General features: G+C 37.1%; 1 protein-coding gene and 1 long non-coding RNA gene across 20 annotated transcripts in view; one reads left to right on the top strand and one right to left on the bottom strand.

The window, feature by feature from the left end:
- Positions 1 to 14,431, top strand: part of ablim1b (actin binding LIM protein 1b) — an 82,476-nt gene that overhangs the window by 65,969 nt on the left and 2,076 nt on the right. For 6 of the 19 annotated variants that reach the window (XM_016572408.1, XM_016572401.1, XM_016572400.1 and 3 more), the window contains 14 exons: positions 310 to 354; positions 1,041 to 1,079; positions 6,451 to 6,486; positions 6,878 to 7,007; positions 7,242 to 7,328; positions 8,991 to 9,083; positions 9,395 to 9,442; positions 10,335 to 10,475; positions 10,945 to 11,030; positions 11,302 to 11,425; positions 11,515 to 11,573; positions 12,301 to 12,361; positions 12,465 to 12,472; positions 12,825 to 12,899. In XM_016572408.1, the coding sequence (XP_016427894.1) occupies positions 310 to 354; positions 1,041 to 1,079; positions 6,451 to 6,486; positions 6,878 to 7,007; positions 7,242 to 7,328; positions 8,991 to 9,083; positions 9,395 to 9,442; positions 10,335 to 10,475; positions 10,945 to 11,030; positions 11,302 to 11,425; positions 11,515 to 11,573; positions 12,301 to 12,361; positions 12,465 to 12,472; positions 12,825 to 12,899 (1,032 nt within the window). Of the gene's footprint in view, positions 1 to 309; positions 355 to 1,040; positions 1,080 to 6,450; positions 6,487 to 6,877; positions 7,008 to 7,241; positions 7,329 to 7,658; positions 7,674 to 8,990; positions 9,084 to 9,394; positions 9,443 to 10,328; positions 10,476 to 10,944; positions 11,031 to 11,301; positions 11,426 to 11,514; positions 11,574 to 12,300; positions 12,362 to 12,464; positions 12,473 to 12,824; positions 12,900 to 14,431 lie in introns of all 19 variants that reach the window. The other 13 variants (XM_016572412.1, XM_016572398.1, XM_016572414.1 and 10 more) reach the window with 10 other exon arrangements.
- Positions 10,509 to 14,425, bottom strand: LOC107755547 (uncharacterized). Its single transcript, XR_001641710.1, has 3 exons — positions 14,204 to 14,425; positions 11,282 to 11,328; positions 10,509 to 10,637 (listed from the first exon to the last, which is right to left on the bottom strand). It is a non-coding gene; the product is annotated as an uncharacterized LOC107755547 (long non-coding RNA).

Raw genomic sequence — 14,431 nt, 5'->3', positions numbered from 1 at the left:
AAAAGTATATGACTTTACTTTTTTAGCCGTTCATGACATGAGTTTATGATGTTATAGCAGATATAACTGCACAGAGAGGGTCAGTAAGTGATTTTATCACACCAGTTTTGTCAACACTTGATGTTATACTTTTGAAAGAGAGTAGTAACCAAATAGACTTCTATTGTAAGTGTATTACAGTTAACAAAATTATTGTCTGTTCTAATCAAGTTGAAAATGACCAAGAATATTCCTTTAATGCATACCATATTATTGAGTCACCGAAAAGTTCATCGAGTAACCAGACTCAACCCCTTTCCTCCCCTACAGCCTGTCAAAGCCTCAGGTGGCAGCCCTCCCAGAGGCAGAGCCACAGTAAGTGTAAGCAGGATAGAAATAGGCTGCTTGACATAACCAATTAGTTTGTGGATCACCACCCAAACTAATAAGAGCACAACTAACATATTCATTTACAAAACCTTACGTAATCAAATAAGCATGAGCATCGAATGCCTCTCATCTCATTGGCTGCTATCTGAACTCTCATCTGAATAGCCACTCTATAAGTACTTTATATTAGTTTGCTAGTGACAGTAACTTTAAGTGTGTACTCAAGAACCCAGTGGAAAACTGAAGAATCTTTAAAGCTTCTACATGTTCCATGGCAATGGTGTAGATTCATACTGAACTGATATGATTTTCCCAGAAAACATAGCCTACAGCTGATCTGTGTCACATCTTTAGCATAACATGAGACAGCACCTAACATTCAAAACGAACACTGCAAGGTGGTGTAGATTCATACTGAACTGATATGATTTTCCCAGAAAACATAGCCTACAGCTGATCTGTGTCACATCTTTAGCATAACATGAGACAGCACCTAACATTCAAAACGAACACTGCAAGCGCATTTTTGCGATTCTTCTTTCACCTTCATTACATTCATTTAAATTAAAACATCATCCAATGCATGAAGGGTCACAGAAAACACAGCTGTTTCCATGATGCATAACATAATGTCATTTTTAGTGATTTTAATTCTGTGTCCACATTCCCAGACCCTGCCACACGACCCCTCCTCACTGTCCGCAGAAACAGTAAGTTGTCAGTGACCTCCCTCTGAACCCTGCCACAGCTGAGGCCACAGTTTTCTCTCTCTTAAATGTGCTCATCATGAAGATGGCATTGAGCTTCAGCTGACTCTTGAGCATTGGAAGAAGTCCTCTGTTTAATTAATGGCAAATACTCAAAAGTGCAATGCTGGAGTGTGTGTTCATGTTTGTAATGTCTGTCTGTCTGTCTGTCTGTCTGTCTTTGTCCAAGCTACAGCTGAGTGAATATCACAAATACACACACAAAACTAAGCTTAAGGATTGTTTTGTATTTATTTATTTATTTTAGGGATGCACCGATACCACTTTTTTCAGAACGAGTCCGATACCGATACTTTCATTTTTGGTACTCGCCGATACCGATACCTGTATTTTTCACAGCATTTGTAAAAAAAATAAATAAATAATTAAATATTGGGTACAGAAACAAAATAATAGTAATAATAATAATAATAATATGAATCATGTTAGTTGGCTTAATTTAGCAAACAGATAAACAAATGGCCAAGCAAAGCGCACGACACTGACAAGGTACACGATACATTACGAGACCAAACGCTTGTTTATACTGTATTTTTATGTGTTGCGTATCTTCTCTTTGGATTTGTGACTTTAGTCTTTGCAACTTTACAGATCTTCTTTATGCACCAAGAGCTTGTAATACTCCAAAGAGAAAGGAAAAATTTAAATCGCATCATATGACCCCTTTAAGATTTTTTCTCCTTATCCTGCAGCAGCCCAAAAACAGTTAAAAACAGTTTAAAGGCCAAAACATGAGCCTTTTTTTTTAAACATTAGGCCATGACAGATGTTTTGTTGTTTGGCCTTTTCCTTCATGCCCCAAAATTAAAACTAATTTAATGACACAGACTAATACTAAAAACAAAAAAAAACTAAAAAATACAAAAAAAAAAAGTTATGGGAAGAATGACAATATTATCTCTCTTTTTGGCAAATCGTCATTCAGAGTAACACACCATGGTCATTCAGTGTAACAGATATATTTATGTAAAAATGAAACAATATACTTATTCTGATCTGTACTTATAATTTATTTTTTTATATTTTTTATTTTCAATTAGTTTTTTAATAATATTCCTGAGTAAATGACTGCAGAAGCAGATGTTGTAATATAATAAGCATTTTATTCTACTGTTCTGATGCTCCCCTGCCATGCTTGCTTAAGCTTGTCACTTTGTTTCTGACTTGCACTGCCCCAAAAATTGCTGCTTGCAGCCATATCAGACCATCCTTTTTAGGCGGACTCAGGTACAGTTTGCCGGTGCACTCCCGAGTTCAGAAAACAGTGTTCACATTATCCAAACGAACCGACCTCTGGATCCGACCGACCCTCACAAAAAGTGCTAGTGTGAAAGCACCCTTATATTCCTAATTTTCCCGAATCAGACTCTTTTTATCTTGAAAAATTTTGTTACACTAAAATGTCATTAAGAACATTAATAATATCTGCTACATCTGGTTCTGTTCTGTTCATTTTCAAGATGGAGCCTGTGTGTGGCTGGCCGTCTGTTGCTCTTTTTATGGATGTTTGTCCTGGTTTTATCGACTGTTTTAAATACTGCAGACTCTCTGGTGTATGATTGCCAAACACTTCTTGACATTAGATCAGCTATGGAAAATACGGCGATTTATAATGTCAATCGGGGTGGAAAAAACAATCCTCCCCCTCCTCCGCTCCTGCATGGATTACCTACCTATCTCTATTGGACCCCGTGCTCTCTCGGGAGGAAGAAGTGATCCAGACGCCGTGGTAAACGAGGTGGTCTTTTGGTGAAAGTGAAGACTCGAACGGCTTTGTTCCCAAATGCCGATCCTTGCAGGACTTTAGCAGGTCTTGACGTGGATTGTCGCCCGTACGTGCTTCGACGCTCTTGGGATCCCGCGTATAAGTGGCTGGTACCTGTAATCGCCGTGGATAAGGAGCCTCCGGTCAACATTTATCGGCCACCCTGTCTCAGAAGAGGTGCAGAGGTGGTCTCTCCTTCGGCCTTTTGACCGTGAATCTCCGTCGTTGAGAGTCTCAACTTCAGTGAGGATAGCCCTGGTGAATGCTAGATCACTAGCTAAGAAGTCCTTTATTTTGAATGACTTTTTTACTTCCAAGGACCTGGACATGTTGTGTGTGACTGAGACCTGGATCGGTGTTGGTGAGTCGAGTGTTTTTTCAGAAGTTTTACCACTGAACTGTACCTATTTTAACTCTCCACGTCTTACGGGACGAGGAGGTGGAGTAGCAACTATTTTTAAAGAACATTTAAACTGCCATCTTACTCCTATTCCAGCTTTGAACGTAGTATTTTTGAACTAAGTCTGGGTTATCTGGTGCTGTGCACTGTTGTTTATCGCCCACCCAAATATAACAAGGACTTTATCAATAACGTTTCAGATTTTTTGGCTGGAATCATGCCAAAATATCACTGGGTCTTAATCGTTGGGGATTTTAATATCCATGTTTGCTGTCCCACCAAGCCTTTGGCTAAAGCTTTTTTAAATCTTGTGGAGTCTTTTAACTTAACCCAGTTTGTGGCTAGTCCCACACATAAGTGTGGACACATACTAGATCTGGTTTTTATCATATGGCTTACCTATTGGTAATATTGAAGTCTGTGCTGCAATTTTCTCAGATCATTTCTGCACCTGAATACTAGTGTTACTGATTTTATTAGTAATTTTATGTTGTATTCATCCATGCATGTAATTTGTGTAATTGTTCTTGTTTTATTACTGACTTTATTAGTTCAGCTAGTAGTTTTTGCTGTGGTATAGAAGCACTTAAATTAAGCTTTAAGTAATAAATGAAACAATTTTTGCTGATCCGAAAAATTATCCGATCCGTGACTCAAAATCCGTAATATGGTCCGAACTGTGAGTTTTGTGATGCGTTGCACCACTACTTTTGACTTGTTACTTTTTACCCTAGGGGGGTTATTGCTGCTTATAGCTGTTTTTGCCCAGAACAGAACTATACCACCAATCCAAATTGTATGCTAACTGCCAATCATCTTTGACTATTTTTGTCCTGACAGAACTGTTTAAAATGCTGTTACACACACACACAGTTTTAATCAGATGTAGTTTGCATCCATTAATTATGGATCTAGAGGAAATTATATATAAATATATAACATTTAAGTATATGATAAATATAATTATAAAAAACAATTAAATAATATAGTTGTGTATAATTTGCTTACAGGCCTTCAGTCTACTCTGTAAATGGTGTCATGGCCTCCACAGAGGATCTTGATGGACAGCCAGTCACAGGAATTGTCAAGAGGTGAGAGCATTTCACTGGTTCATCTACTACTAAAACTGTATGTTTATGTGGATATCTGTATTTCTGATGTTCTATGCTTCACAAACTAGCAATATTGCTGAGAAATGAAGTAGGGATGCACCGATACCACTTTTTTCAGAAGTGTCCGATACCGATACTTTCATTTTTGGTACTCGCCAATAACGATACCTGTATTTTCACAGCATTTGTAATTTTTTTAAATATTGGGTACAGAAACAAAATAATAGTAATAATAATAATATGAATCATGTTAGTTGGCGTCATGTAGCAAACAGATATTACCTTCAATTATTTCCACACTTAATTACACCTATTAAAATGTATTGTATAAGCTTTTGTTACTTTCACTGTTCATTTTAATGGCGCATTAGAGCTGCTCCATTGCAGCAGCTCAATGCTGTAATCACAAAACGTTTTCCTAAAATAATGCAGAGAACCATTCGTTATACATTATACGAGTGCATGCGTACTATTTTGGTGAGGTAGGCTAATTTGCGTCACGCGCAGTGTACACGGACCCTCGCGTACGAGTAAAAACCGAAGTATACTTCGGCCTTAAAGCAAGCTAAACATACGCAGCGCGCACACGTTTGTATTGGTGCAGAATGAGAGAGACACTTACAGCCTAGCGCATTTCACCCAGTCTGCTAGTTTCACTTCTGCTTTAAATAAAGTTGTGTATGCTTGCCATTTAAAATAAATGCTGTTTATAGTGAATGCCCGTATAATTTTAGTTTGTTTTGTATTTACGATTTAGTTTTAATCCAAATGCATGCGCTAATGGAGCGAACAGCAATCAAGATCATGCAACAGAAGTGTGCGCTCTCGGACTCTCTCTCTCTCTCTCTCTCTCGCTCTACTTACCGTCAAACAACTTTAGTAACTTGTGCATTTTTTACTTACTTGCTTTTGACATATCCGACCGAACTACAAACTTTCCAGTGATGTCTGTGAGATATTAACTCGACAAGCTTGCGCATCTGTGCAGCCGCGCGCTCAATCCACTCAGCGCGCTCTGCTTATCAGCTCGGGCACATCCGCTATACAGGCGTGAATATTGAATGTTTAACATTATATTCATTACTTACATGTACTTCATAGACATCCTTAATCTCTAATAACTCCATTCTACTCTCTGTTGTTCTGTTTTCAGTGTTTCTTTTTCTGGACACAGCTCTATTCACACGCTGTTTGGTATGGGCTTTTGGTATCGGGGTATTTTTACGAGTATGAGTACGAGGAGCGCAGTATTGGGCCCGATACCAGTATCGGTATCGGTGCATCCCTAATTTATTTAATTCTTTTTTTATTCAAAAGTTTGGGGTCAGAAAAAAAGAAATTCATTTTACTTTTATACAGCAAGGATGCATTAAATTGATCAAAAGTTGCAGGCTTTTACATTGTTACAAAAAATATATATATTTCAAATAAATGCTGTCCTTTTAAACTTTCTATTCATCAAAGAATCCTGAACAACAACAAAGTTTCCATAAAAATATTAAACTTTTTACAGCACTAGTAATATGAAATGTTTCTGTACTTCAGCACTAAATCAGCATATTAGAATGATTTCTGAAGGATCATGTGACACTGAAGACTGGCGTAATGGCTGCTGAAAATTCAGCACTGCATCACAGGAATAAATCTATTAAAATAGAAAATGGTGATTTTAAATTGTAATACATTTTTTTTTCGATATTACTGTTTTTATTGTACTTTTGGTCAAATAAATGCAAACTAGAAATGCAATTTTGTTTTTCCTAGAAACATTTTAAAAAAATCTTATTTTGTGCTTTTAACATTAAGTTGAACATTTTTGTGATATTCACTCGTCAAACAACTTGCCTAATACACAAAGCCACCCATTCCTGGGACTTAAACGCATATACCGCAGTAGCATGATTTAGCTTCCTTTTCCTAATCGTATTATTTTGCTGTTCTAACCAGCTCTATCGCATACAGTCTCTTGTCTACCTTATAGTACTGATTCTGATCCTTACTTACATAGAGCTTTTTTTTATTCCTGTTCTGTTTCAGTCTCCAAGGACACTGTCTCCCACCCCATCCGCTGAGGTTAGAGGCTGTTTATAATGCTTAGTCTTCTTTATTGCTATAGAGCCAATAGTACAAGTCCATTAAACCATGACTTGAAAGGATAGTCCTCCCAAAAAAAGAAAATTATGTCATGATTTAGCCAACCTCATTCTTTCTTCTGTGGAACACAAAGATATTTTGAGTAATGTTGGTAACCGAACAGTTTCAGTTGAGTTCCATAAGTTGGTCTAAAAATATAAATAGAGACTAAAACTGTTTGGTCACCAACATTATTCAAAATGTCGTAAAAACAGAGTAAATGATAACAGAATTTTCATTTTTGGGTGGACTGTCCCTTTAATGCATTTAGTAATGTGAATGTGTTTTGCACCTTCCCATATGTAACGTTATGTGTGCATGTGTATGATAGGGTTGTTATGACATGAGGGAGCGCATTATGCAGAGATCCACCAGTCAGGGTTCCATCGGCTCTCCAGTCTACCACCGCCATAACTACATACCCCCTCTGTCTAAGTCGCCCCAGCACTTCCACAGACCAGGTGAGTCAAATGAAATGATCCAAATCCTCCCTCCGTAGGATTCCAGTGGAGTGTATGGATGAGCGAGATCTCCTTACAACATTTTGGCCGCTTTCACGTTGCCTTTTCTTGCTTTCCGTTTCCTCCTGAGCTTGTAACCTGCCTCCCTCCTCTGCTCACATGTGCTCCTTCCATCCTCTTTTTTCCTTCATCCTCCTCCTCTGTTCCTCTTCCTCTTCTCTGAGCGGCCGGCAGGAATGCTGAAGCTCTGCTCCTCTTTGCGCTCCAGCGACACGCGCCCTGCCTCCCCTTGCCGACATCACTTCCTCTCCCATAACAAAGGTAAGGCCTCTCCACTCCCCGTTGCCCGACCTCTTCGCCTCATTTTCAGTGTCAATATCGTTCCGTAGATGCAAATCCACCCCCCTCCTCTGATTCAGGCCTGCTGAATTGTCTTGACTGTGACTTTTTAGCTTGTAAAGCTGTGCTTTTGGCAGCTCTGTTTGAGAAATTCACAAGTCCTGGAGTTGAAACGCTTGAATGGCACTCTTATGAGGTCAAGGGCTGCATTTGATCAATAAATCCAACTGAAGCACATCTAATGCAAGTTGCTAATGCACAGTTTACTAATCACATGCTCATGTGTGTAATATCCCTCTGTCCTCTCCACAGATTCTTTCTGCATAGGTATGTCTTGGCTTCATGGCTGTTGTTTACTCAGTGTATACACTCTATAGAGCAATTTGGTGCCTGTGGCAGTTCAGAAGCATGCTGGTTCTGTGTATTTGACAGTTAATTAACCAACAAGTTATATGTCAGTCCATTAACCAACTTTTAACCAAGTCACTGTGACATTACTAATACTCTTATACTAATAACTCTGTTCCAAAACACAGTGAGCTGCCTTGCCTTACTTGTATTTTAAAACACTGCATAACCAGTAATTCTGGGTATCATACATTTGCATGTCTGTCTTTTATATAATTTTTGAAAATCAAGCATATTCCCCAAATAATTATAATAATATTTTTCATTATTATTATTATTATTATTTGCATTATATAATTATTATATAATTGCTATTATAATTTGGGGGATATACTTTATTGCCATGAAAATAGATAATTGAATATCATAAAACTGTAAAGAAATGTTCTCAAAATTAAAACAAAATAAAAAATGTGATCAATTGCATACAACAAGTAAATACTACTACTAATTATAATTATTATTATTATTAACTCAAAATAACACAATAAATAATAATTATTATTGTTGTTGTTATTTAATATTTAAATAAGCATAAAAATACAAAGCACATAGTATTGCATAAAACAATCCAATTTGAATTACTAGAATTGGAAAGAAAAAAAAAAGTAAAGAAAAAATCTTTAAAGGCAGCATTTCTCAATTTTTCCACCTTTATGGATTAATGAAGGTCTTTTCAGTGGATTGTGGGATTGCTCTTTCCATTAGGGGTGTATGCAATGTTTCCAAACAGAGTATTTTAGGAGACAACATGCTTACCTTTTGTAACAGCAGGGGAGTGCATGCGATGTCTTGAAATGCTGTCTATGTAGGCAGCCCACTAGTTTTTGGAACATGTGCATGTTGCATGCTTACATTTGTTTCCTCACAGGCAAAAAGTAACCTTTTAAAGGATATTCAGTCATATTTCCATCAGACACAAAGGCATTTATCTTTTATTGTGGTGGTGAATGTTACCGTGTTCATGACACTGAAGTATTTGCATGCTGCTTTCCTGAGGCATTCCTCTTTTTCCAATCTGTATGTCCTTCAACACCTGTTCTCTTTGTGGGACCGACCCACACAGTCCAGTCCGTCTCTCTGTCACCTCTCTGTTGAAGCCCTTTTCTGTTCGTCCATCTTACCGTCAGTGAAGATTTATTCCGACATTATTCTCTCTTTCTTTCCTTCTTTTATTCTTTCTTTCTTTTTATGTTCTTTTCTTTCTCCCGCTTATTCTGCTCTTCTTGTTTGGAGGCACTGAGCCATCCAGTGGCCGGAGTTCTCCCCTTTCCTCTCGGCCGGCCACCCCGACCCTCTCTCTGACCCCTAAACATTTCCACATCCCAGGTAGGAGCCGGAGCATCATCTCCCTGTTTTTCTTCTCTAGAGAGTTTTTCTGCTCTGTCTCTCTCCCTCCATTCTTTCATTTCAGTCCCCTCCATAATGCATCTATGCTTTTTCTTATTTATTGTTTTGATGGTAGATTTTGTTTACCTCTTATGCTGAGTACATGTACTGCCACAAATAATTCAGAAATTTTGGTCATTCTGTATATGCATCGCATTTCCCCAAATCATGATCATAACTGATACGATTTGTAACTTAGGTGGTATTAAAAATGTGTTGTTAAAACTAGATCTTTATTTTCTAATTCACAGACCAAGGCATTAACATGTATAGAAAACCACCAATCTACAAACAGCATGGTATGGTTGCTTCAAATTTTAAGCTTATTCTATCTATCTATCTATCTATCTATCTATCTTTTTTACACGCCAAAAAAGTTTTTTGGTGCCTGTCATTATGGTTTGTGCACAAGCATAATTTCTGACAATTATTTGTATTATTTACATTTATATGTTTGTTTATGTGTGTTGATTCCATCCATCCATTAATTTGTGATTATGATGCTATGATCACATCCTATGTTCACATGTAAGTACCATTTCGCATCATAAACTTCTCATCTTTGAGACTCTTTCAATTTCTTTAATCGCTTCCTCACAACCAACTCGCCCATAACAAGAAACTAAAATCCTTACTTCTTTACTAATCACTGTAAAACTTTGATTCTGCATTCTAATTGCATGAAGTAATAGCCTGCAAGATCCCATAACAAATTCAATGACACCTCAGATGACTCTGCTTTGGTCTCTATCTTGCATAATCTGTAAATCTACACATCAGGCTAGTTTCAATAAATTGAATGGCACCTTTTGAACAGTTGTGTTTACCGGTTTCAAAATATAGTTCATATATCTAAATTTTCTGCTTGCTTAATATTATAAAAATCTGTACCTTTTCAGTAGCATGTGTGCTCTGTCCACCTTTTACCGTCCTGTACTAGTACATGCAGTACTGGCCATTGACATTCAGAGCTTTTGATATTGTCTCTAAATACACCCTACTGGTGTTTTACTCCAAAAAAAGCAACAAATTAAAAACGGATTAATTGCATTATGCCTATTTAACTGATTGTTTTACAAATAAAAATCCTGAAATGCTCTGAACTGAATGGCCTGCACTACACTTATTGCCAGCCTATGAGAGTCCATCACTGATAGTCCAGTTCCCCTCAAAATACCGATTCAGATTCAGCTGCACTGGCAGCCCAAAGCAAGTCCGCTGATGACATCATCAAATCATCCAAGTTCCCCGCTGCTCATGCCCCTCGGTCGGACGAAACCCCAAAGATCGAGACCGACTACTGGCCGTGTCCTCCATCCCTTGCTGCTTTAGGTACGCTCCTGCTGCTGGCGGTAACCAAAAACTAATGGAAGCCATCTGTGAATTCAAACGATGCTCTGTGGATTGAGAACTCTTGGATTGCTGGTGGTAAATTTGGCCTGATGTTCCCATCTGACTGGTCCTAGAGTTGTAGTGGCGGTAAATCTGAGGAAACTTTAGGACAGATAAATTTACAGGGACATAGATTTGCCAATAAATCTATGTACATCAAAAATCATAAATCAAATACATTTTCAGTCAAAAATCATTTCACCACTCAATCCGATCATGTTTATATTTTTTATGATTTGTTTTTATATTATTTAACTCATTGTCATTGTTTTCCATGAGTACTGTACAACTGAACTCTTCAAGGTCACCAAGGGGTACAATGACATGACTATGTTGCAAACATCTCAATATTTTTTTCCTATTTCTTTCTTATTTTGTTTGAAAATCTTTTTTGGTCATGGACGGGCAGGCTCAGACGGGAGGAGTCGGTCACGGGATGAAGAAGAGGAAGAGCAACTGAAACGTAGACAACTTCAGGAAGAACATCTCAGCAAGGTCAAGCGTGTATTAAAGCTTATACATTGCTTTTTAGGCAAAGCAGCCATTTAAATGCATATATGTGCCAAATTGTGCTGCATTGCAGTTATTTACACGCCCTTTCTGCATTGTTTTATTACCAAAATCACTAAAATAATTATGCAAACACACCTAATTTGCATATTTGCACAGTAACTGGGGGTGTTTAGTGAATAAGGCTAATAAATGCAGGCTAATAAGCATGCTAAAGTGGAATGTTTAGTACTCACATGCTTGTGTTTAACTGCAGATCCAGTCTGGACTTGGGAAGCTCATTCTGAAGGAGGAGATGGAAAAGGAGATGAACAAAGAGAGATACATACGAAGTGTGGCCGCCCAGCGCTTTGACTCCCAGTATGCTAACTGTACCACAGGTATAATGCCACATACTTTCAAAGCAACCACAACAAATGTAGCTTTATTCTGGCATTAGTACACAAAAGTATTCTGTCCTCTGCTATAGACTCCCAAACCGTAAAAACATCATCTCTGCCTGGATATGGACGGAATGGCCTCCATCGGGTAAGTCTCAGTCATTCATCTGTTATTTACCTATATTTAATAAATGCATGCAAACCTGTATCAAAATGTAATTTATTCCTGTGATGCAAAGCTTCAATGTCACATGATCCTTCAGGAATCATTCTAATATGCTGATTTGGTGCTCAAGAAACATTTCTTATTATCAATGTTGAAAACAGTTTTCTAAAAAAAATTTCTAAAAAAACATGATATACTAATATTCAGAAGTTTGGGGTGAGTACAATTTAAAAAAAGAAAAGAAAAAGAAGGAAATTAATACTATTATTCAGCAAAGATGCAATAAATAAAAAAAACTGATGAAAAGTGACGGTAAAGACATGAATAATATGCAAAAAATCTATTTCAAATAAATACTTTTCACTGAACCTTCTGTTCATCAAAGAATGCTGAAAAAAGTATAAAATTTTTATGAAAAGATTAAGCAGCATAATCTGTTTTCAACATTGATAATAATAAAAACCATTATTAATAAGTAAGCATCAATAATAATTGAGCAGATTCATTTATTTATAAATATATTCAAATAAAAACTAATTATTTTAAATTGTAATAGTATTTTACAATATTACCGTTTTTACTGGATTTTTGATCAAATAAATGCAGTCTTGGTGAGCATAAGACTTCTTGAGCATGTGGAATAAATTAGGCCAGTATAACTAAACTAAAGTGCATCTTTAATGAGTTTCTTTTTTGTCTATTCTTCCAGCCCCAGTCTACAGAACTCTCTCAGTATAACAGTTATGGGGATGTGTGTGGAGGACAAAGAGGTAAATTGCAATACGTCTAATACTGAAAATACATCTAATAACCGAAAAAGCTCTTTGATAATATAATAACATTTGGGAATTTGTCTCTTTCTGATTTACACAGATTTCAAGGTATGTGACTGACCCGCGGTATTTACTGAGCATGTGCACATATGGAAATCAAATCATGCTACATGTAACCGGAATGGCACTCATGCCTTCATTGCTATGCTTGTGTCTGAGTTTGAGCCATGGGGAAAGACAAGTGCACAGTCAAGGGTTTGATATGTTGAAAAAATCCCCCACTCCTGAGAACACATCACATGGATAGTGGCTGGATCCACTTCCCTTCCGAGAACTTGCTACAGAGCAATAGCTGTTAGGAATTAGATCCAGACTATTTCCCAAGGTTCTGAATTCTTGAAAACACTTTCTGCTTTCTTTTCTTATCATTTGCATCACGTGTATGTGTTCTGTTCTATAGCCCACCCAAGATGCCCAAGATTCCATTACAAGAATGGACAGGGGAATGTCTATGCCTAATATGTTGGAATATAAAGCAAGTATCCCGAATATTTTCAAAAATTATGTTTCTCTTCTCTCTTCCATCTCTAAATACTCCTCTGTGTTCAATAAATAATCCTGGTTCTCGTTAAAGAGGCTTCATCATGGTAACAGATGGTAATATTTTGTGAAAGTGGTTGCTTTAGTTACCCAGAAGCCTGACTCTCTAGGGCTGAACTTAAATTCATGCGTCAGCTATGGCTAATAGTTATTGGCTACATTAAATAGATTAGAACTTAATAGGCTTTCCCAGCAATGTAAAAAACAATAACTGGCATGATTGTAGACTGTTAACTGTTTGTAGAAGTGCTAGCATTAACAGCACTATAATTCCTTCCTGTAGATACAGTTGGCAAAAACGCCCAGGCCAGCTGTAGGGGAAAACAAATCGCTGTGACCATAGTTACCCTTTCATTTCAGGGGGGAAAATAAATAGATTTATATATTTTCTTTTTTTTTTTTAAAGCACATTCTGAACATTTTCTAGCCAATTGAATATGCACTAATAAGACACTGACTGACTGTATGAATCTACACCGATTTAATTGAAATATTGGTCATTACATTTTAGCTGATCCAACAGTTATATATGAATTACACAACAGTTTACAAGGTTTTTTAAATTAACTATTCAGTGACCATTAAATTGATGAAAAGGTAATGGTAAAGATTTTAAACTTATTTCATAAGATTTCTATTTAAAATAAACACTGTTCTTTTGAGCTTTCTGTTTATCAAAGAAGGCTGGACATTTTTTTATCCCAGTTTCCACAAAAATATTAAGCAGCACAACTGTTTTCAACATTAATAGTTATAATAAATGTCTCACAAAGGCAAATACATAAGGAAAACTAGTAAAAAACTGGTTTGTGGGTTTCTGCTGGTTTATCAGGTCAACCAGTTAAAAACCTCAATAAAACCAGCCCACAGAGTTGAGAGACCAGCGAAGACCATAAAACAAGCTTAAGCTAATCTTATAATGTTTTCAGCTGCATGTCAGTGGATGTGAGACATTTTCTGACATTTACTTACTGTATTCATTGTGATGTCTGTTGCTGTTACTTGCGCCAAAAACACATTATTATTTTCCCCCATACAAATGAATATGGTACAGGAACCAGGATTTGTTCTTCTCCATGCTAAACCACACCACCAGTTTATGTGTTGCTAACTGTATCTATATTGCACTTAAAGCATTATATTACTTCTAACCAGCACTTCTTTCCTATATTGAGAAACACAGACTTTCTGCTTTGTAAAAACAGTACATGCTCACACTCTCTCACACACAAGGCTCACCTACTGTTTGTTCCTCTGCATGCTCTGACCTCCTCCTGCAAGCTCCTCACTCTCTCACTTGCACCGTGTGTAGTGTTGTATTTTGGCAAGAGTTGATGTTTGTGTGCTGTGTTAGAATGTAATGACTGTGCATTATTCCCTCGTCCATTTGCTTTCAGCAATTCATTGTGTTTGGCAAATGCCTCGCATAGCATTCTCCATAACAACACAATCCCTCCTTTTGTAAAG

Source organism: Sinocyclocheilus rhinocerous, unplaced genomic scaffold (genome assembly GCF_001515625.1).
Source record: "Sinocyclocheilus rhinocerous isolate Xijiao unplaced genomic scaffold, SAMN03320098_v1.1 scaffold140, whole genome shotgun sequence".
NCBI classification, from domain to species: domain Eukaryota; kingdom Metazoa; phylum Chordata; class Actinopteri; order Cypriniformes; family Cyprinidae; genus Sinocyclocheilus; species Sinocyclocheilus rhinocerous.
The sequence above is the reverse complement of the archived record's forward strand: the minus strand, read 5'-3'. Positions and strand labels throughout refer to the sequence as shown.